At 43.1% G+C, this 24,229-nt stretch overlaps 1 protein-coding gene across 1 annotated transcript in view; it reads left to right on the top strand.

The window, feature by feature from the left end:
• Positions 1-17,178, top strand: part of CYP2J2 (cytochrome P450 family 2 subfamily J member 2) — a 32,481-nt gene extending 15,303 nt beyond the window's left edge. The window contains exons 5-9 of the mRNA XM_040470424.1: positions 2,492-2,668; positions 4,729-4,870; positions 7,626-7,813; positions 10,880-11,018; positions 14,784-17,178. Coding sequence (XP_040326358.1) covers positions 2,492-2,668; positions 4,729-4,870; positions 7,626-7,813; positions 10,880-11,018; positions 14,784-14,962 — 825 coding nt within the window. The 3' untranslated portion in view covers positions 14,963-17,178. The remainder of the gene's footprint in view (positions 1-2,491; positions 2,669-4,728; positions 4,871-7,625; positions 7,814-10,879; positions 11,019-14,783) is intronic.
• Positions 17,179-24,229: the final 7,051 nt, after the last annotated feature.

Below are 24,229 nucleotides of genomic sequence, written 5' to 3'. Positions count from 1 at the left end.
GATGTTCAAAACAGATGGGTTCTGACCTTTTGGTTTGTTTAAGCTAAAATATCACCCTTTGAAACTGACTTCACTCAAACTTACTGGAAGTCAATCTGTTGACTTTAGTGTTTTCTGATAATATAACCAGATATTTACTCCATACAAAGAACATTTCTAACATTCATGTAAAGTACAAAACGTTACATGATATACACCTATGCATCCATGTTGTTTTCTTTAAAAAGCATGATATTGCCACTGCCTTTTGAGTCCCACCCCTCCATGTCCCTCCCTAACCCAGGCACTCCCCTGCCCCAGAAGTGTTCTTTGGTGCCTGGCTTCTCCCTCCGCAGATTGCAGATTTGTCTGTGTTAATTGCTCTTTTTTAAATCCTGAATAGTATTTCAGTGTATGAATACACCACTGTTTGTTGCTCTGTCCCTGTCTTGATGAACAGTTGGGCTGTTTCTAGTTTGGGGATGTTATGAATAAAGCTGCCATGAACATTCTTGTACAGTTGTTCATGTGGACACGTCCATTCATTTCTCTTGAATTTATACCGGGACATAAAAGATGCCTAAAGGTTTCAAAAGCAGTTACACTACTTACATGCCCATCGGCACTTGATATTACCAATCTTCTCATTCCATAGGGTACAGACCCTTGGGATTCAAACTTCACCCCTTCCTTGGTGGGCCCTGTACTCCATTTTGTCCCTCTGGGTCTGTGAGTCTGTCAATAACTCTGTTCAGCTTCTTGGTCTCTCAGCCACTTTTCTGGGTTTGGAAGACACTTCTATGGCCAAAGCAGCCCCAACTATTAAGGTCACATTTCTTGTATCTAGAAGTGGATTTGTTTCTATTTATTCCTGACAAACATCTTTGCCTGGAGCTTTATGGACCCAGTGAATCAAAACTGATAAAGCATTAGCATGATTCCATGCGCATTAAAAGGGTGCAATGAATGTGAGCTATTATTATTATTATCAAAGTTATTTTTGAATTCCTTTTTCTCATTCCTAGCCATAGGAGTCCCTAATTCAATAACCCCATGTTCTTTGGCCCCATGAATGCAGAACCTAGGAAGTCATGAGAGTTTAGTGGGTACCCAGCTTATCTTCCCCAGGGAAAAGTAATTCCTGAGAGGGTTGGAAGGGGCAGTAGGGTAAGGCTAATAATAAGCATTTCTTGGAGTCCTCACATAGGCCAGGCATCTTGATGGACAGCAATACATACTTTACCATAGTTAATTCTTGCAAAAAAACCTTGAAAGATGAAATGGAGCGTCATGGTGTGTGCAAGCAGGTATGGGAGTGTGTAAGCAAATCCAGATAGTGATCCGCTGGCTCCGTCCTAGGTGCTGTATGGATCTCATGTCGCTCAGTCACCAGAAAAATCCTGGCCCCCCACTGGCAGCTGGTTAAACTAAGGAGCAACAGATTACATCATTGTTATCATCATCGTCATTACTATCAACAGAATATTATGGCTGGAAAGCAGCAGAGCTAATAGACCTGTACCTGTATCTGTTTAAGTCTGAGTGATTTTCCATTATGTCATGCTTCTTTCTACCAGAAGATATTATTAGAGAAAATGTTTTCAAAAATACTTTATTTCAGTAAAATATGTCTTATCTACATGGAGATTACATCATAGCAGGGCAGACAAATCCATAAGACATGCATCTATCATCTATCTATATCTTACACACACACACACACACACACACACACACACACACTTACTTGGGATAATTACCATGAAGGAGAATAAAACAGGATATGGGAACGGAGAGAGGCTGGCAGGGGTTATAGGATCATCAGGCTAAGACCACTCCAAGGAGGTGACATTTGAACAGCACCCTGATGAAGCGAGGGGCCAGAGTTCTACAGATTTCAGAGGAAGAGTGTTCTAGGTGGAAGGAATAGCAAATGCAAAGACCCAAACAAGAACATCCTTGATGTCATCACAGGGGCCAGTGGTGCTGCACTGGAGAGAGTGAGAAAGAGCAAGATGGCGGGAAGTGATAGCAAAGGAGGTGACAGGTGTGTGTGGTGGCTGGCCCATGCAGAGCTTATAGGCCAGGAGCATGATGTAGAGCTTTGTCCGAAAGCCATGGCAAGTCATTGGAGGATTGAGAGCCAAGGAGTGAAATGATCTGATGAAGGTATAAAGTGATGCCCCTGGCAGCTCTGGAAAACAGACCTGGAGGGGGTTAAGAATGGAATCAGTGAGGCTGATGAAGCCTAGCACAGCATCCAGGTGAGAAATGTTGGGTGTTTGTTAGGGGGGAACGTGGCTGGGGTGGTGAGCCGTGGTCTGAAACTGGACACATTTTGGATGGAGTGCTGAAGTGCTTTGCTAGAGGGTGACAGACAAGAGTCAAGGTGACCCCAAGGTTTTAAGAGCCAGTAAGTGAGAGATGGAAAGAGAATATCGATTGTTTTGTCTCAAAAAGCGAAAAATTGGCACCAAATTGTCTCTCTGAGTGTTTCATTTTTCTCACTTAGCTCTACAATGTATTTCCATGGATTATGAAATTTCTTCCTGGACCCCACCAAACACTCTTTAGCAACTGGGAGAAACTGAAATTGTTCGTTGCTCAGATGATTGAAAACCACAAGAGAGACTGGAATCCTGACCAAACAAGAGATTTTATTGACGCTTACCTCAAGGAGATGGAAAAGGTGAGGAAATCAGAGTTGTTTCCTGTTTGTTCTTAAAGAGCAAGTGGGAGCGTACTCATTTCCTATTGCTGCTGTAACAAATTACCACAAACCTGGGAGCTCCAAACGACGCACGTTTATTCTCTTATAGTTCTGGAGGTCAGAAGTCTGAAATCAGTGTTACTGGGCTAAAATCAAGGTGCTGGCAAGGCTGGTCCCTTCTGGAGGCCCTAGAAAAGAATCTGTTTCCTTGACTTCTCCAGCTTCTAGAGGCTGCTTTTGTTCATGGCCCCTTTTTCCATCTTCAAAGCCAGCATGGAGCATCTTCTCTGCTGTCATCCTTCTCTTGCCTCTCTCTTATAAAGACCTTTGTAATTACTTTGGAGCCACTGGAATGATCCAGAATCATCTTCCCATATCAATATTCTTTTTTTTTTTTTTTAATTTTTTAATGTTTATTTAGTACAGAAGGACAGAGTGTGAGTAGGGGAGGGGCAGAGAGAGAGAGGAAGACACAGAATCTGAAGCAGGCTCTAGGCTCTGAGCTGTCAGCACAGAGCCCAACGAGGGGTTCAGGCTTATGAACCATGAGATCATGACCTGAGCTGAAGTAGAATGCTCAACAGACTGAGCCATCCAGGGGCCTCCTGCCATATCAAAATTTTTAACTTAATCGTATCTATAATGTCCCTTTTAGCATATAAGGTAACACCCACAGGTTCCAGAGACTAGGATATGAACATCTCTGTGGGTCATTATTTAGCTTACCACGGGGAGTCAAAATAGAAGCAGTATTTCATAGAGTATAGAAGCAGCATTAATTCAGGATTGATGAGGCAGGTAGAAATAAGGATAGGGGTAAATGATATTTGGCTTGAGTCCTTGGGGATACTCAAATACTGCCTGTTCATCTTCTATTCTCTGCTCTTTGCCCATATCTGAAGGAGCTATACACAAAAGGAAAGCTAACAGTTGAGCTTCAAAGAACTCTTTCATTGTTATTTGGATCTGGGCCCAGTTGCCTGCCCCTTCCCTCACCCCCCAGTGCAGAACACAAGAAAAGCTGAGTTGGATGCCAGAGTTCAGCCTCAGGGCCTGAGTGGGACTTCTGCCTTCCTCTTTGATCTTCCTATCATCTACTTTCCAACATTATAGGAAAGAAGGAGGGAAAAGCCAAATTGGATGTGTAGCCTTTAGCCCAGTCACCCCTGTGTTCAATATACCTCGATGCATCAGTATCACTGTCATAATCGTTGACGCGTCAGATTAGTTGTATCTCCTCTTGGGATTGACCAGACTGGTAGGTTTCTATCCATCTCCCCTTTTATCTCACCTTACTGGCATAACATTAGTAGAAGCATTGATTTCTCCTCAAAGGAGGAGACGTCACTTGCTAAATGCTGTGCAGGTATGGAGCCACGCACTGAGCAGATTGTTGGCAAATTGAAGCTTCCGGGGCAAAGTGGTAAAGATGAAGGAATTCCATGAGGAATGGTTGATGGAATGAGAGTGGTTTCACCTAGAAAGGAAGACATTAACAGGGAGATACGAGCATTGTTCTCCATAAGAGGAATTCAGATTACTCTTCCTGGTATCAGTACAAACACGTTGAGTATTTGTTATGTGCTCTTTTCATCTCATGTAATTTATAGTGTCATCTTAAGGGGCATGTGTATTTCATTGCTATTTTCTGAAACAGGAAACTGAAGCACAGAGAGATTAAGTGACTTGCCCTAGGTCATACAGCGAGTGAATGGTGTAGCTAATATTGGAACCCTAGTCTGTCTTTCCACTGAACTGATTCTCTTCCCACTGTACTAATAGATTCTCCCAAATTATAGATATAAAAAAAAAAAATAAGTGTCTTGATTTTCATCCACCAAAGCCAGCAAAAGTTTCCAGCACTTGGGGCGAGAGGATGCTAATTTGCTGAAATAAAGTCTCTACCTCTTGAGATGGCCAAAGGGAAAGATATTTCTCCTGGGAATCTTTTCTTCCACATCCTCTCCCTAGGATGAAGCCCCTGTGTGTTGTAGCAACCAAGAACCCACTGAATAAACCTATAACCTTGTGTTTTCTAGAATAGGGGCAATGCTACTTCAAGTTTCCATGAAGAAAACCTCATCTACAGCACCCTGGACCTCTTCTTTGCTGGAACGGAGACAACTTCCACAACACTGCGCTGGGGTCTGCTTTATTTGGCCTTATACCCAGAAATCCAAGGTGAGCATGCCAGTGAGTGTGCCTGGGGCAGGACAGAATGGTGTCTCCTAGAGCATACGGCCCCCAAGTTGGGACTAGAAGATAGGATGGTAGAATGGAAAAATAGTCTTGAGGTGACATGGACTTGAGAATGGGCACGTTCTTCAGTTTTCCTGTTAGGACTGTGATGGGTTCACATAATCCCAGTGTAACAGAGTCCCTGCCCTCAGGAAACTCAGAATCTAGAGTGAAAACAGTGAAGTCAATGGACACTGTGGTGAGTTTCAGGAAAAGACTTACATTCTTATACGAATGTATCTTGTTACAAGCTTCTAGCCTTTTAAGTCATGTCTTCCATTGGCCTGTGGATAATGTTCAGACTCCTGAGTCTGGAATATCATGCTTTCTGATGTTCCTTCTTCTGCCTGTCCAGCCTTAGCTCCACCCACCGTACATGGTGGCCTCACTAAATTACATGCTATTTTCTTGGCACTGTCCTTATTCATGCCTCTGCCATCAAGCTTGCGCTTCCCTCTCATCTGCTTCCCCATTTTCTCTACATGGTAAATCACCAGGTGTGCCTGAAGAATCTGCTCAAATACAACCTCCTCTAAGATGCTTCCCCACTCTAATAGGAAACTACTTACTCTAGAGATGACTTTATTATTACTGGATTATTTTCCTCCTCTAGAGATAACCTAACACACCTCCATTACTATGCGATTGCACATTATTCATATATCTTCCCCAAAGACTGTCATCCATTCAAAGGCAGTGACTATTATAATCTTTTTTTTTTTTTTTTTTTTTTTCCTCTCCAGGACCCAGAACAAATTTGAGCTGGAGAGATGGGATGCTAGGATACAGTTTTTCAAACTTTGGATAACAGTTTATTAACGGGATATAAAATCCAATTTAGTGGATCAAGACCAACATTTTTTCCTAAACTAAAAATAAAGATCAGAGTACTTCCCATGTACGAAGGATAAGATTGTTCATCAAACTTTATTTCTTTCCATATATTTACATAAAAGTATGTTTTATGATTTATGATTTAAAATGCGTTTGGAACTCTGAATTACATTTTCTAAAAAGTTTAAAAGCTATCTCATTAGGATATAGAGTTGGCTTCTGTAATAGGGTCTCCAAAATAACAATAGCTTAAAATGATAGGGGCACCTGGGTGGCTCAGTCAGTTGAGCATCCAACTTCAGCTCAGGTCATGATCTCACAGTCCGTGAGTTCAAGCTCAGAGCCTGGAGCCTGCTTCAGGTTCTGTGTCTCCCTCTCTCTCTGCCCCTCCCCTACTTGCTCTCTCTCTCTCTCTCTTTCTCAAAAATAAATAAATATTAAACAAAAATTTTAAATGATAGTTTATAGCCATCTTCACAGCACCATTATTCACAATAGCCAAAAGGTAGAAACAACCCAAGCGTCTATCAATGGAAGAAAGGATGAATAAAATACGGAATACATTGCAATATTATTCATCCTTAAACAGGAAGGCATTTCTGACATGTGTTATAACACTGATGAACCTTGAAGACATTATGCTAAATTAAATAATACAGTCAAGAAAAGACATATACTGTATAATTCCATTTTTATGAGATTTCTACGGTAGGCAAATTCATAGAAACAGAAAGTAGAATGGGGGTTGCCAGGAGTTAGGGTAGGAGAAAATGAGAAGTTATTGTTTAGTGGATGTACAGTTTCTCAAGGTAAAATGTTCTGGAGATTGGTTGCACAATGTGAATATGCACAACATTATTAAACTATACACTTAGATGTGGTTAGCATGGTAAATTTTAGGTCACATATATTTTACCATAATTTTCAAAACTCATTAAATGGTCAGGAAAAAAAATTCTAGGGGTGCCTGGGTGGCTCAGTCAGTTGAGCGTCTGACTCTTGATCTCAGCTCAGGCAGGTCAAGATCCCAGGGTCATGGGATCAAGCCCCATGTTGGGCTCCACACTTAGCACAGAGCCAGGTTAAGGTTCTCTCTCTCTCCCTCTGCCCCCTCCCCCGCTCACTCTCTCTAAAATAAAAATAAAATGTATTTAAAAAATTCTTATTTCTGTCAAAATTAAAAAAATCTAAGCTTGACTCAGCAGAGCACTTTGGGTTCTAAGCTTCTTCCAACATGTTGCTCTGTTGTATCTAGAATGATGGCCTTGTTTATACTCTTAAAGATGGCTCACCTTGAGGGCTGCCTTTCCACAAGTGGGAAGGGAAGAAGGAAACACCCTTCCTTTAAGGACATGTTTCAAGTACCAGACATTCCTTCTACATTATTCTATTGACCAGAACTTAATCACATGGTCACACTTACAAGGGAATCTGGGAAATGTAGTATGTAGCTGGGTAACCAGGCGTCCAGCTAAAAATCTCTTATTGTAGAAAAAAAAAAGGAAAACAGCTATATTGGGGCACAATTAGAAGCGTCTTTGATGTGTTGGGTGCTCACCTAAACCAGTTCATGTAAATCTCAAGACGTCCTTAAGAGGAAGGTAGATTTATCCTTACTGGTAAGAAGAGAAAACAGCCTCACAGAGTTTAAGTAACTTGCAGTAGTAATGTTGTAGAGCAAGAGTTTGCAACCAGATTTGTCTAAAACCCAGGCCCACTTTCCACTCATATAATTCCTGAGAAATCAGAGTCTATAGAACCTGCTATAGTTTGAGCCATTTTGATCCTGGTTATGCCATTCTTTAGTTTAACCGGGCTTACGGAAAGTTGTGGAAGAGTAGAATAATAGAACCTTCTTTTCCAGAAAAAGTCCAAGCTGAGATCGACAGGGTGATTGGCCAGTCGCACATAGCAAGCACAGCCGCTCGAGAGTCCATGCCCTACACCAATGCCTTCATCCATGAGGTGCAACGAATGGGAAACATCATCCCCCTGAATGTGCCCAGGGAAGTGGTAGATGATACCACGCTAGCTGGCTACTACCTGCCCAAGGTAACCAGGGACTCTCAGCCTCAGATCTTCAAACCCATCTTTTAGAGCTCTGAACTGGAAAGTGACTCATACTCTTGCCTTAGGGAATCACTTAAATGGGAAAGAGATATATTATACCTGAGATAATACTAGTTTTTTTCTCCATGTGTGATCTTTGGAACATTAATCCAATGAGACGTTAATAGGTATTACGGAGGGGAAAGGGGATTCCTAGGTCAAATATGTTTAGGCAGAGACCGGCTTTTCTTTGCTGTGGGATGTCTCAGTGGGTTTTTTTATTCGTTTGTTTGGTTTTACTATGTAATGTGCATTATGTGTCTTTGTGGGGATACAGCAAGCAGCAGTTCTCAGACTTTGCCACGGAGCCCTTTTCTTTGCCTTTGTGGAGCTTCTCACAGTGCTAGGAACCTGCCAGACTTGGAAAATTCTGCTTCACAATCCTGGGGTTCTAGAACATTAAAATAGGAAGGGACATTTGAGACCACCTGGGTCAATATCACATTAATGCTGGAGTATTTTTTCCAGCTTTTACTTACAGACCTGTCATGGGACTGCCTCACAAAGGAAACCAATCCAGGTGTATGCAATATGAATTATTAGAAAAAGAAAGGAACCAATACTTATTAAGCAATGAGTATGTAACATGGACTATATAGATTCTTTCAAAATGTATTCATCAGTCTTCAGAATACCTATTATTCCCATTTTATAAATTGGAAAGTCGAGGCTCAGGAGTGATGAAGCTCGCATAAGATCTCTCAACTACAAAGAGACAAGAGTTGGGTTCCAGAACCAGATCGGTTTGTTTCCCAGGCTCATCTTTTTTGTACTACACCATGTTCTCTCCACAGGAGTTGCCTTACTTGGACTTTAAAAGAGTCTCCCTGCAAGTGTTCTCAGTTGGCCCCTGTTAAATTCCTGTCCTCACAAAGGAAATTCTGTTCTCTCCGCCCACCAGTCTTAAGATCTAGGCAGACAGCTCTCCTCTGCCCTCTGGTGTCGTCTCTGCACATTGCACATTTACAGTTCCTTTCCTTTCTCAGGGTGTCGGTTGGCTTCTGTGGATCCATTCCAGTTTGTCTAGATCCCTCTGTGTGTGTCTTACCGGGAACTTCTCTCAACAGGCAGAACCAGGGGAGCTTACCTATTCCTATCCTATTCCTACGGCTGTTTCCATTCACTGTTTTCTTATTGATAGACATCTCGTGGGTGAAGGCTTAAGTCTAAATTATTTCACAGGTGCAGTGTGCATTTTTCTAGCAATTCATTTAGCTCAACAGACTCATTCTACCACTGGCTTTAAAGATCAGCTTTAATAAAGATCCTGGGAGGGGCGCCTGGGTGGCGCAGTCGGTTAAGCGTCCGACTTCAGCCAGGTCACCATCTCGCGGTCCGTGAGTTCGAGCCCCGCGTCGGGCTCTGGGCTGATGGCTCAGAGCCTGGAGCCTGTTTCCGATTCTGTGTCTCCCTCTCTCTCTGCCCCTCTCCCGTTCATGCTCTGTCTCTCTCTGTCCCAAAAATAAATAAACGTTGAAAAAAAAAATTTAAAAAAAAAATAAAGATCCTGGGAACTGAGAGATCTTAGTGACTATATCTTGTAGAGGCCAGGAGCCATGCCTTTGACATGAACTAGACCTTGTACAGATCACGGCTTTACCTCTTCCCACTGCGTAACTCTGGGCATATCACTTCACCTCTCAGAGCTAAGACTTATCTATCTGTAAAATGCCATTTAAAACTACTTCATGGATGGAGAGAAAATGAGGTCATGCATGTAGTGTTTAGTGTAGAAAGTGCTCAAAATAGCAGTGATTTACTAACTTAACAAATATCCAGTAAGCATCTAAAAGGCTCCCACCTGGGAAAACAACTCTGAACAAAATAATCATGCAAGTATATACTTATAAACCACGGAAACTGCCCAGAGGGGAGAACCCGCTGGTTTCCATAAAGATACAGGCCAGCTGGAATGGGGAGGAGGGGCACGAGTGGTCTGAGAGGGCTTCCAAACGGAAGTGGTGTGTGAATTGAGGATTAACGAGTGATGGAGACTTAGCTCAGTGACAAAGTAGGGAGGAAGGGCGTCCAGGCAAGGAGAACAGCTTATAAAAAGGCCTAGAAATGAGTGGGAACGTAGCATGTTTGGGAAGCTGAAAGAAGGCGTCTGGAGTGCAAGTGCAGGAAGAAGGAGAGTGGTCCAGACAGGGGTCAGGAGATGGGTCTCTCCCCTAAGGGTGATGGGAAGCCAGTGAAGGGTGTTCAAGGTGTGGGTGGGCGGCTGGGGGTTGGCATCATTCTATCATGTCCAAAGCTCACTCTGCTTTTAGAGCGTGGAGCAGATTGAAAGGCGAGAGAGGCCACGGGCATGGTGGGCAGCTCTTACAAGACTGTAGGCAAGGCAGCTGGTAGCCTGGATCAGAGGCGGGGGTGGACACAGAATGGAAGTGACAGAACCAAGAGACATATAAAGTAAAAGTGAGCCGCCTCACTAAAGGATTGAAGGCAGAATGAGGGAAAGGGAGACAACACAGAGGACTTCTCGTTTCTCGTTGTGTCCTTCGATGAATTGTGGTTCCTTTCACTGGGGGACCTGATCCTATTATTAAGCCTTCTGTGGAGTATACCAGACACTAAAGGGAAGAGAATGAGAAAAAGAGAGATGCACGGGGTATCTTTTACCTGGGTAGAGCTGCCAGAGTTATCACTTCGCTGAGCGGCTGGGTTGATTTGGGTATGGTACTGACTAGCTAGCTGTTGCATTATTCTCTCTGGTGTAGACATGTCCCTGTAGAAAGATCCATTCTGCAGTCAGTAGAAGCTACACTTCTCTGATAAAATTCCCTGCAAGCCCATCATTTTAAGCTATACCATTGCAAAGAGCAGGGTGGCTGCGGGGGAGGGGGTGGTGGGTGGGTAGGGGTTAGGCTCAGAAGACAGTGAGTTGGGGAGTGTGAGGGAGTCTGGGGTGTGGTCAAGCCCTGGCGTGGGAGTCAGGTGACTGCTGCACTTCTGAGTACACGTGTTGCATGGGTCAAGCCTCGCCTGAGTGTTTTCTGCCTTTTCTAGGGAACCGTGATCATTACCAATCTGACTGCACTGCACAGGGACCCAACAGAATGGGCCACCCCCGACAGGTTCAATCCGGAGCATTTTCTGGAGAATGGACAGTTTAAGAAAAGGGAATCCTTTCTGCCTTTCTCAGTAGGTGAGTTGTGACAGAAGGAGTGTGAGAATCCACAGTCCCTCTTTTGGCCCTTCCCTACCCTTTTCCCCGTCATGCTTGGCTTTTTGAAGGTTTCCAGATAGCCCTGTTCAGCGTGACTCCCCTCCTGCTGTTCTCCGCACCTGTGGACTCCTTACTTCCTCAGCCCTTGCTTGCATCTGATGGAGGTTTTAGCTTTACTTGGTTCTGTTCCCCAGAGCACTGGGGACAGAGATTCAGTCCCCATCTCTCGCTCACAAAGAAGGTTGGATATTTGCTATCTCTATAGAGCTTTTAAATGTCTCAAGTTCTTTTTAAAAGCCACCCACTCACATAGAGCTAGAGGCAATTTATAAAAATAGGATGGGGGTGGGGCAAGGGAAGGGGCTACTTGTTTATCATTATGGCCATCAGGAATGACTCTGGATGCCACTGTCCTAACTAGGTGGGATTCTACCCTAAGAGGTGCTTTTGATTTTTACAATTTTAATTACGCTTTAAAAATCTGGCTAATACATTTATATGGTACAAAGCTTGTGAAGTACAAAAGAGGATGTAGTGAAAACTCTCACATGTTTCTAAGCCAGCCAGTTCCAAAAGGGTGTTTTAATTCTTAACATTGTAAAATGAATAAGAAAAATTCTTAGAATATTCCAGGTATTGAGTTAGGGTATGTTGCTTAGATTTTTTTTCAAGCAATTCCCCGATTCCTGAATTCTATAAAGATTTCTTGGGCATCTATTACGTGTCAAGCATCAACTCTGAGGATTTTACAATGAATGAAGTGGAAAAGAAAAACAAAAACTGCTCTCATTAGCATGCGCTCTGGTGTAACATTGCAGGGTTCACATTACTAGAACCACTTCAAAGATAAAGAGACTGAGGCTTAGAAGGGTATGACATCTAAAGTCATCAAATTCATGTGGCAGAGCTACAACTCAGTGTTAACCAGATTTATCAAAAACTAAAGCCTGTGTTCTTCCTAGCACTGTCTCCTAAACATACACATATATGTACGTATATATAATAATATAGTTATATTATTTAGTTATATACATATAACTAAATGCTACACGGAGCCCATACTGTGGAATGCACGATAGTCTGCTTATCATTAACTTAAAAATAAATACAGATTGCTTTTCTGATCCGATATCCTTTTGCTGTTGATGACACTAGGGCTCAGAAGGGGAGGAACTGGAATTTGATAAGACCTGAAGTCCAAGGTGCAGCACCACCCTGTTTTCTGGGCTGATTTCTGATTAGAGCTTCTTTGTCTTTCTTCACCTGATTCCAAGTCATCTTTGCTCCCATTGGACAAATCCCTCCCTGATAGGAAAGCTGCTGTGAGATATAGGAATACCTTCCAGTCTTCTGTCTACAGTAACTTCAAGTTTTATATTTCAGTACCAAGTCCCAGCCGTCTATTTCAAGGATTGGACTATAATTATTTTTGCCTCACTGGTGCTTTGCTATTGAGAATTTTGTCACACCCTCTTAATTACAGACTTCATTTGCAAGCACATTATCTCATTTAATCTTTGCAGCCACCCAGTTATTAATAACTAGGAAAGCGATCAGTATTTCCTTTCTTCATATAAGGAAACTAAGAATAACAGAGTGGTTTCTTATCCAAGGAATGAGGCAGAACAGGGCCTACGAGTTAAGGTTTTATACTTCTCATCTACTGCTGTCTTTAGCACGACTAGAATATAACTCTCTTCCCCCTTCAAGTCCTTTTCACTTTGATTCAGAGTTCATTCCACAGGTGTCAGCATACGTACGCATAACAAACAGTCCACGAATGCAGCGGCTTAAAATGATAAGTTATTAAAACAATATTAGTGCTTACAAATCTACACTTCAGTTAGGGAGTTCTGGTCTTAGCTGGGTGTGTTTATGTGTTTGGGAGGTCAGCTGGCTGAAAGGCTGATCTGGGACCTCAGCTGCAACCACAGGGCTTTCCATGTTACCTCTCATTCTCTGTCAAGCTAGCCTGAGTTTGTTTACATGGTAGCCATAAGATCCCAAGGAGGAGAATGGGTGGAGCTAGAGAGTGTAATGCTAAGCGAAATAAGTCAGAGAAAGACAAATACCATATTTCACTCGTAGGTGGAATTTAAGAAACAAAGCAAACCAGCAAAGGAAAAAAAAAGAAGAAGAGAGAAAGACAAACCAAGAAACAGACTCTTAACTATAGAGAACAAACTGAGGGTTACCAGAGTGGAGGTGGGTGGGGGATGGGTGAAAAAGTGATAGGGATTAAGGAGTGCACCTGTTGTGAGGAGCACTGAGGAATGAATAGAACTGTTGGAGCACTATGGTGTACTCCTGAAACTAATATAACACTGTATGTTATCTATCCTGCAATTAAAATAAACAGCTTTGTAAAAAAAAAAAAAAAAAAAATGCCAGTCATGGAAGTTGAGGCATCACTTGCATGTCAGCCAAATGCAACAGCTGACACTCAACTGGTCCTTTTACAATAAACGGCACTATCGGGACCACTGGCAAAACCTGACTGGGGATCTCAGGAGGAAATGGTGGTGATGCATCGGTGTTTCCTTGAGTTGGTGGTTATATTGTAGTTATGTCGAGAATGTCCCCGTCTGTAGGAAACACATACTAAAGAGTTCACAGGTAATGTAGACAGTGTATGCTCAGATAACTTGGGAGAAACAAGCTCTTTGTATTATTTTTGCAACTTCTGTACTTTGAAAGTGTTTCAGAATAAAAGGCATGATAGGGAAAGTATAACAGTAAATAAATAACTGTAACATACAGAAAGCTATCTTAATAATATTGCCACCCAAAATGTTTCACTTAAGAAGTGTTTTCAATCATATTCTTCCAATTTTTGAGAATTAACCAGATGAAGTTAATGCTAAGCTCTTTCACGGCTAGAATATTTATTATTATCCAGGTGATATGTTAAAATACTTTGTTTTGCTGTGTAAGTTATTGAATTCTTTGCTCTATTTGGATTCAGTATGTAGCCCACACAATATATAAAATAAGGTTCCCATCTTACACACACACACACACACACACACACACACACAGAAGTGTCCCTTGATAACTGAAGAGGTTACTTAATTAGTCCCAAATCACAGGGCTAGAATTGGAGGAGTTGAATTGGCTCTCCCTTCTTCTGCTTCCAGGTCCTCCCTCACTAACAGGGATTGGGATGTGGCTAGGTTGGTGCCAAGTGTGAGCTAAGGGATCCAGCAAGGGCCCCACGTCAGAAGCAAAAACCCCACTGGGGGAAAGACCACTGTATATAAGAAGGACTATTCAAGGAGGGAACCTGAGATAATTCCAATGCAAAGGGCCATCCATGGCCGTGAGGTCCCCAGTCATTAACAAGGAAAACACGACATGGGGGACAGATGTCCTACATTTTAGAAAACCTGCTCTGACATTCACTGGCTTCTACTTTTCAACAGTTTTGTTATCTGCTAGTGTTGTTGTTTGCTGATTGATTTTGAAAAGTCTTTAGGCTACACATTCACCTTCTAGGTCAACCCAGGCCTCCCTCCTCTTCTGGTCCCTCACCCTGTACCTTCGCCCTGTGCGTCAGCTGCTTGACCCTTGAAAGCATTGGAGTCCAGACTTATACTCGGCCTGGCTGGCTATCAGATTAAAGGAGCCTCCATACGTAAAGCTGTGGGGCCTTCCAGCCCCTTCTCCTACTCAGGTTTTGCAAGAAGTAGATGTCAGCCCCACACTAGATGGGAAGATGACCTATCTTATGCTTTTGTCTTCCAGGGAAGCGGGTATGCCTTGGAGAACAGTTGGCCAAGTCTGAGCTGTTTATCTTCCTCACTTCCCTTGTGCAAAAATTTACCTTCAGGGCCCCCGACAATGAGAAGTTGAGTCTGAAGTTCAGAATGGGCATCACAGTCTCCCCAGTCAGCCACCGCCTCTGTGCAGTCCCTCGGTCTTGAAGTTGTCAGGGAGTGACCCTGAGGGACGATCGGAGGAATTGGACTCAGGAAGCTCCATGCAAATCCCAGCTTTGCTGTCTCCTCTGATGGAACCTTGAGCAGATCTTTTATGTTGTGAATGATTTACCCTTTTCATCCAGGAGATGAAAAGCAGATAATGGTTCCTGCTCTCAAGGAAGAACTATTACAAAAACCAGAGGGAGAATGGACTTTGAGTGATTCGGAAACCATAAAGCTTATCATAAAAGTTCTAGCTGAAATCTGCCTCTTTCTTGCCAGCTTCCTTAGACACGGATTTGGTTCTGGCCTGTGGAGGTAGCTCAGGTCAAAGTGGTGCCAAATGGTTGGTAAGAGTTAGAATGTGGACCCTGAGGCAGCCAGAGGCTAGCCACAAATGCGCTCACTCGTGGTAGCACTGTGCAAGCATTATCTTGCTCCGGCCTCAGAATGGCCCTCTGGCAAGTCAGCAGGGCAACTGTCACCCCCTATTTATAGGCGGGTTTCTAAGAAGCAGCAGTTTGTAAGGTTTACCTAAAGAAACACTACCTTGGCCTTGAACTCAGGAGCAAGCAGAGGGCGACCACTGTCAACTAAACCTGGGGAACAGGTTTGGGAAACAATGTGGAATTATCTTCTTTGAGGGTCACTCTTTGCCTCAATTCCTCTATCAGGCATTTATTCTCAAGCTGTTCACATTGGATTTAACTATGTGGTGGGTGTGAGTTTTCTTGCAAGTAGATGGGTCCGTTTTTGAATGGTAAGTATTACCAGCCTAAACTCAACTGAGCCCTGGTATAGTAGTTTATAGTAGGGAACCAGAAATGCCAGGATCCTGCTCAACCCTTCTGTACGTATTTGCTGAAGGGAGACAATGGCCATAAAATGGACGGCTGAGTAACACTCATGGTCCGTGGAGTTTTGACACCAACCCCAATGCAAACACACACAAAGCCACCTGGGAAACTGGACTAAACCACATAGAAGATCTTTTTTCCCCTAAGGTAGAGACTCTGTGTGCTTCTGCCTGCTCTTTTGGAACTTTGCTACCACCAGTGAATCAAGCTCCTGTTACCCTGATGGATGACGAGAAACACATAGCCCAGGTATTACTGTTATGTTGCCCTGGCTGCCAGCTACCCAACCACCCGAGCTGTGCTCAGACCCTCCGACGTGAGCTGGACCTGAGCACATCCAGCAGCCGAATGAACGTAGATGCATGAGTGATCCCAGCTGAGACAAGAGTTGCCCAACTGAACTCAGCCTAAACCGCTCACCTTAGATTTGTGAGTTAAACGGTTGTTTGAAGCCACTATGTTTTCAGCTGTATTGTTATACGACAGTAGTTAACGAATACATTCCTACAGGGCAGGAACAGTATCCGTCTGGTTTAAGAACAGTGCCCTGAACATGATAGGGCTCAATAGATAGTGAATTAATGGATAAAATAAGGTAGAATAATTGTGGGCTAATGTTAGATTGGACCAATCGCTCCAAATCAGGTCTCTGCCGCTGCGCCTCTGTCCTTGTCACCTCATTCTAATGACCTGTTTCTCAGTCCTGATGCCAACTTCTGTTAGAATCCTTTAGGAACACAGTGGAGGAGTACAGGTTTGTTCTGACCTCACTGTTTCCTTCCATTTCCCAGGTGGCTTTCTGGAATGGGGCCACCTATCCCTCTTCCCCAGGCTTAGTTCTCAAGAACAGGCTGATGTCCCTGGATGGGTATTTTGTACTGTCTGGTTCACACTGTGTTTCTGTGCATTCACCGTGAGCTATGTGTTCTGCTCTGAAAAGCTAAGAACTTTTCCCTGTGCTTTTGAAGCAGATAAGAAATGAAATTAAGCAAGAATAAAGGGTCAAATGCAACGGGTCACTTTCAGGGGCTGGCACAGAATCTCTGATGATGCCTGTTGCAACAGTCAGGGTCAGAAGAGAGGCTTCTCTTAGCCCCAGTACATGAAAGGTCCAAAGATACCACAGGGCTCTTGTCATATATATAACAACATTAAAAGATGTGGGTGGGGTGGGGGAGTGTAGCATGGAGAGTCAGGTGACTGGGGGCCAGGCCTGAATTCAGTTCTAAATTTTACCATTTATTCACTTTTGCTTGTGAATTAAACAGGCTACTTTATCTTCCTGAATTCACATCCTAATCTGCAAAATAGAATTAAATAACACCTGCTGTGGTAAATTATGAGACTGGTCAAAAGACCCACTATCCCTCTCTGGGTTGCCTTTCTTTGTGGTGCTCTTTCCACGGGACTTTTTTATATAATCACCCTGATACATCCAAGAATGGCCATGACATTCGCTCAGTAAAATGAGAGCACAAGTTCCACAAGTTCAACATGTTTCTTTTTTCTCTGCCATGAGACCAGCAATGTCCCAGATAAGGGTCTGAGGCCTACATCCAGGTGACAAAGACAGAAAGCAGAGTCCTAGCTGATGCAAGATGGACACGAGATACGACAAACCTATTTTGTTGTGAGCCACTAAGACTTCGGGATTATTAGTTATGCAATATAAGTTATCCTAAACTGACAGACACATCAGCATTTTAATTGTGAGGACCATATAGATTTATGTTTGTAGTTACTGTGAACACCAAATATATGTGTGTGTGTCTCTATATATACATAATATACAAAATGTTACTTTAATACATATTAAATACTTAAACATAAATTTATATATTACATATAGTGTATATCGTATATATTATATTAAAGTAACAGTGTATTTGGCATATAATAAATTGTGGTTGCAATGCTATTATAGTTATTTCAGACAAAACATTTTTGTTATTTCTACACCTTTTTTTCTAGACAATTTGATCTTTTCCTCACTGGAGTCACAGAACAATATGTTCCCCCTACTGACTCCAGGGTCAGCATAGGCCCTTTCGCAGGGCTGCTGCATGGTGAAACCCCAGGTGCTACCACTGGCTGTCCTCCCCTCGTAGTGAGTGGCGTCCTCTGGAGTTGGACTGTGGATGGCCATGGGTAGGGGCCTGCTCCTTGGCCGGGCGGGCGTAGGATAATTTTTGTGATCGGAAAGCTGCTCACCTCATCAACCATGTCTCTCAGTATTTCTGCCAAACTAGTGAGCTCCTATCAATTCCCTAGACAGGCTAGGTCCTCTGTCATTTTCACGTCTTTATATAAGCTATTTTTTTCTATAAGAAGTCTCTCATCACACGTGGCATACCTAGCCCTACATGTCAACTCTTCAATGACATTTTTCTTGACTCTCAGCCGGTTGGTTGCTTCCTCCTTCATTCTCTGAGAGTTTTACTTCAAAGCTTTAAAGTCCTATATCCGTGTAATCTCTCCCAGTTACCCTGAGCTTTTTGGGGGTGCCTGTGCCTGAGTTTTGGTGCATATAGGAGATGCTCGGTAAATGTTTGTTGGACCTATGGGCTGGGGGTGAGCCGCCAAGTGACTACGGCAGAACAGAAGCTTTAAAGGTGCAGGGTGTCAAGCATTTCCTGCTGCTGTGCAAGAAGACTCTTAGTTCTATGTGCCTCAAGTTCACAGTCAGAGACTGCATACTAAGGTCCCTGCTACTTCCAGAATCCTGATTTATGGGGAGAAGAACTTCCGAAATGGCAAATCAAGGACCTCCAAAAGCCACTCCTCTATAAAAGCAACAAGCAAAGTAGCAAAAGTTGTCAGAGTCAGCATTTCTGGAACCCTGAAAAGTAACCAAAGTCTTGCAACAATCTGAGCATTTGTTTAAGGCAGAAAAAATAAAAATAAAAGAGCTGGGTCTCAATCAGAACGGCAAGCGCTGTGGCATGTGAACCTGCCCTATTCCTGCTCTCTTCTCCCCAGCTCTGCAGTCTCCTTGAAAAGCAGCAGCCTCCCAACTATGGAGCTGAGACAGCCAAGTGCCAAGCAACCACTGGAGGGAGCGGGGTAGGGGTGAGGTGGGGAGGGTGGGTGGCTGGAGCAGCCCGAAGGCACCGTGCCCAAACAGCGGTCGGTGGCTACCTGACCTGTCTGGCAGTTCCTTGAAAAACCCCATTTTCAGGGCATATCTTTATGTGACCTGACTCAAAGTTCAGTCTGTGTGAACCACACCATAAGGCATTCGTTTAAAACAAAAATCGGTAACAATTTTACCACACTATGGTCACCCCAGGTGGCAATACCCAATGGTGCTAACGAGAGGATGGAAAGGGAAAACCCGGGAAGGAGATGTCCATGGGGCTTCCAACAGTTCTGGCATATTTCTGGGAATCTAAATGGCCAGGTATATGCAAGGACCGTGTGTGTGGCCAGGAAGGACCTGGCAAGGCCCAGATCTCTCACTCTGGCCAAGCCTGAGGCTCACAGGAGGAAAGCAAGAAATGAAGGCTAAGACAGAGTTGTAAAGTACCTGCTAGAGTGTCAGATGTAACCTGACTCCTATGCAGAGCCCTGAGAGGCTTCAAGGCATTTAAGGAAACTTCTGCCCACAGGGTAGCTGAAGTCAGTGATAACAGAGGAGAATGCCCACCGGCTGCCCTTAAGGAGGAACAGAAATTTTACAGAATCAGCCCCAGAAAGTCACCAGACAACAAGCAACAAAAATAACAACAGTAATAATAACAGACCTGGGTGGTTTCTGATCTCCAGAGTCTCCTCATTATACCATTTAAAATGTCAAATTTTTAACAAACAAGTTATAAACCACGTAAAGAAACAGGAAACTATGGCCGACACACAGGATCCAGAGCAAACAACAGAAACTCCCTGAGGATGCCCAGACAGTGGATTTATGAGACAAAAAAAACTCAAGATGAGTTATTTTTAACAGCTTTAAATTATTAATAAATTCTAACTAATATTTATTTCAGTTTAAAAGACTTTAATGTGAGATATTTTTGCACATATTTTTGGTGTGCAACTTGTCTTTATATGTAAGTATGCACTGTGAAAAAAATCACCACAATCAAGCTACATAACTTATCCATCCTCTTTATAGTTAACCTTGTGTGTGTGTGGCGGGGGGGGGGGGGGGTGGTGGTTAAGATCTATCCTCCTAGAAAACGTCAAGTACAAAATGCAGTAGTGTTAACTACCATCACCACGATGAACATTAGATCTCCAGAACTTTTCACCCCACATAACTGAACATTTTTGTACACTTTAGTGAACATCTCCCCATTTCCCACACCCCCAGCCCCTGGCAACCACAATTTTACCCTGTGCATTTATGAGTTCGGCTTCTTAGATTTCACATTTCAGTGAGATCATGGAGTATTTCTCTTTGTCTGTCCTACTTCACTTACCGTGTCCTCCAGGTTCACCCTTGTCGCAAATGGCAGTGTTTCCTTCTTTTTCAAAGGTTGAAAAATACTCCTGATTTCTTCTTATTGCCACATCAGAGGACTGTCTTCCATTTCTAATATCCCCTTACTTTCTAGCCCGCCCTATTATTTCTTATGGATAGCACATAGTCTTGCTTTTTTTTTTTTAAATCCATTCAGCGTCTGTATCTTTTGGTTGAAAAGTTTAATCAATTTTTACCTAAAATATTGATACAGAAGAATTTATTACCATTTTGTTAACTGATTTGTTTGTTTTGTAGCTCTTTTTTTATCTTCTCTCCTGCTATCCTTCTTCATGGTTTTTTTTTTTTTTTTCTATTGATAGGCTTTTATTCTTTGCTCATTTTCTTTTGTGTAACTTCTGTAGGTATTTTCTATGTAGTTAATGTGGGGCTTACATAAACTATGGTTATAACAATCTATTTCAAGTGGGTAACTTCACGTATAAACAAATCTCTACACTTTTACCTCTCCTCTTCCCCCCATTATATACTAATGATGTCACAGTCAACAACTATTTATATTGTGTATGCATCAACAACATTTATAGTTGCTGTGAATACTCTCATCATTTACTCACCACTATAATAGTAACACAGTATTCTGTTTTTGTCTATATTTACCTTGGCCAGTGAGTTTCATACCTCCTTATGTTCTTGTGTTGTTGCTATTTAGCATTCTTTCATTCAACTAGAAGAACCCCCTTTAGTTGTTTTTTTTTTTTTTTTTGAGAGAGAGTGAGCCCAAGCACATGATGGAGGAGGGGCAGGGGGTGAGGGGGAGAGAGAATCGAAAGCAAACTGCATGCTCCACCCTGAGCCTGACCCTTACTAGGTCATGACCTGACCTGAAATCCAAGAGTCTGACACTTAACCCACTGAGCCATCCTGGCCACCCACTCTCCCTTTAGTAATTCTTGTCAGGCAGGTCTAGTAGTAATGAATTCCTTCAGCTTTTGTTTATCTAAGAGTCTTTACCTCCTTTTTATTTTTGAAGGACATGTATGTCAGGATTAGTACTCCTGATAGGTAGTTTTTGTTTTTGTTCTTTTTCCTTTCAGGTTTCTGAATATATATGGTCCCACTCTGTATATTCAGACTGCAAGATTTTGCTGAAAACTCTGCCCATAGTCTTAAGGGGTTCCCTTGTGTGTAATATGCCTTTTTTCTTTTGCTGTTTCAAAATTCTGTCTTTAACTTTTGACAGTTTGTCTTGGTGTGAGTCTCCTTCATCTTATTTGGTATGTTTTGGGCTTTATGGATCTGGTTTTCAATTTTTTTCTCCCAGGTTTGGAAGGTTTTCCGGTATTATTTCTTTGAGTAAAGCTTTCCACCCATTTCTCTTTCTTCCTTCCACAACTCCCATAAGGAGTATTACTTAAGTCACTTAAGCTATCTTCACATTTTCATTCTTTTTTCTTTGTGCCCATTTTACTGAATGATTTCCAATGACCTTTTAGTTTCATTGATCTTTTCATCTGCTGAATCTACTCTGTTAGTAAAGCTCATTTTTTAAGTTTTCAGTTCAGTTATTGTATTCTTCGACTCTATGATTTCTGCTTGGTACTTTTTAATATTTTCTATCTCTTTGTTTATATTCTAACTCTGCTCATGGTTGTCGTCCTGAGTTTGGTGAACATCGTTAGGATCATTATTTTTCATTTTCTGTTAGGTAAATCACAAATCTCCATTACATTAGGGTCAGTTTCTGGAGATTCACCTTGTTCTGTTATCCAGAACAGATTTTCCTCTTTCTTCATTTTCCTTGACACTCTATGTTGCTTTCTGCACATTAGATAAAACACCCACCTTTCCAAGTCTTCACAGACTGGCCTCACATAGGAGATGAGCCTCACAAATCAGCCTGGCCAGAGATTGTGGATGCCTCTCAAACCTCTGTGCTTGTCCAAGCTGTCATCCTTGTTTTTGGTGGCCCCCAGGAGAGCAGAGAATGCCAAGTCCTGTTAGTGCCTCCAGACACGTGAGGTAAAAGCCAGTTCCTCACACAGCAGCTGGAAAAGTTGGAACACTCCATGTGTAGTCCTATTCCTTCCCTCCTCAGGGAGAAGCTAGGAGCCAGAGTTTATCACAGAGCTGGGCAGAGGAACTGTGGCAAATTCCTCCTCCCTCATTTAGGCCACACACTCTTTCAAATGGCTACTTTGTCTTCTGTTGCCCCAGGGTCCTCATAAACGCTGAGTCACATAGCTCTCCTAGCTGGGTCAGAAGCCAGTCCCATAGGTAGTGGCTGAAAAGGCTGAGGGGAGGGAGGTTAGGTCTAAAGTCCATCTGTTTCTAGGGAGCAGCTGGGGACTTGGTTTTACTGCTGCAGCATTGCTGAGTATAGGAGCTGCAGGAAGTAAGTACCCATACACCTTTTCAAAAATCCCAGACATTAGTCATTACCTGTGCAATCAGCTCCCAGAAACAGGCAAGTTAGAAGCCAGGTTGTCGGTTGGCAACTGGAAAAGTCAGGGTGGTAGTATAGTCTACCTTCCAGAGAGGTGCTGGGTTTTATTGCTGGAGCGAGCTGAAATGAGGAGTCCTAAGAAGAGCCTACAGGATCATTGAAAGCTGTCGCTTTCTCTGTGCACCCCAAGGGACTACTGAAGGCTGGGCCTTGTCAGCTCCTAGAGAGAAGAAAGTCAGAAGTGAGACCCTCAGGCAGCAGCTGGAAAAATGAGGGCACTAGATGTAGAGTTCAACCCCTTCCAAGGAGAAGCTGATGGCTAGGTTTGCTTCACTGGAGTCAGCCAGGGGCGGTGGGGTAGGAGGGTAAATACAGGAAGCACCCACCGGTTTGATCATGCTTTCAGAGGACTGGGGATTGCCTACCCCATCAGCTTCTACATGCAAGCTGATGACTAGGCCAGCCCTCAGGCAGCAGCTGGAAAAGTTACAGTGCTAGATGTGCAGTCAGACCCGTCCCAGGGTGAAGCAGGGAACTGAGCTTTATTGCCTGCCACTCAGCACTGAGCCAAGCGAAGAGCCCTGGGAAGTGTTTGCGTGCCCACTTAAAACCATGTCCTTGTTGTGTGAGGTCCCAGGACACTAGCACATCCCAGGCCTCATCAGCTCCCAGAGATGATGCCTTAGTTAGAAGACAGTTCTTTAGGTAGCAACCATAAAAGTTGGGATGTTAGTATGGTTAGTTAGTATGGTCCAAGCCTTTCACTCCCTAGGGAGAAGCTGCTTGTTGGGGGTGGGGGCAGGGCTCCACCCAATTGTGTGGTGCTTTGCTGGGGGTGGGGTTTATGGTGAAAGTGTGCCTCAGCTCTTCTTACCTGTTTCAGTGTGGGTATTTCCTTAGTCACCAGGTACGCACAAGTCTCTCTCAAGTGTTTTTCTGCATTTCTCTCAGAGATACCGATCCATGTGCAACAGTTTATTGAATCCACGGGTGGAGCATTTCTTAATTTCTTGCCTACTCAGATACTCCTTTAATGCATTTCCCTTATCTCTTCAGAGAGTCTTGAGACTGGATTTCTAAAGAAAACATTCTGTCCATCATCAGCAAGTCTAGTTCAGCTAGTACGTATGTATCGACTGTGCAGAAGATACGGTGCCAAAGTGCTGGAGGGGAAACAGAGATGAACCAGATATGGCCAATGACCTCAAGAAACTTAGTGTAGTGGGACATTAAAAAAAAAAAAAAGGTTGGGGCGCCTGGGTGGCGCAGTCGGTTAAGCGTCCGACTTCAGCCAGGTCACGATCTCGCGGTCCGTGAGTTCGAGCCCCGCGTCGGGCTCTGGGCTGATGGCTCAGAGCCTGGAGCCTGTTTCCGATTCTGTGTCTCCCTCTCTCTCTGCCCCTCCCCCGTTCATGCTCTGTCTCTCTCTATCCCAAAAATAAAAAAATTAAAAAAAAAAAAAAAAAAGGTTGATCACATTACAGCCACTAAGACAAAGCATTGGAAAACTTCAGAAAGACAGATTTGTCATCTTATTTGAGAAA

This window comes from Herpailurus yagouaroundi, unplaced genomic scaffold (assembly GCF_014898765.1).
Source record: "Herpailurus yagouaroundi ecotype Mexico unplaced genomic scaffold, PumYag 77, whole genome shotgun sequence".
Classification (NCBI taxonomy): domain Eukaryota; kingdom Metazoa; phylum Chordata; class Mammalia; order Carnivora; family Felidae; genus Herpailurus; species Herpailurus yagouaroundi.
This window is presented reverse-complemented; position numbering and strand designations above follow the sequence as displayed.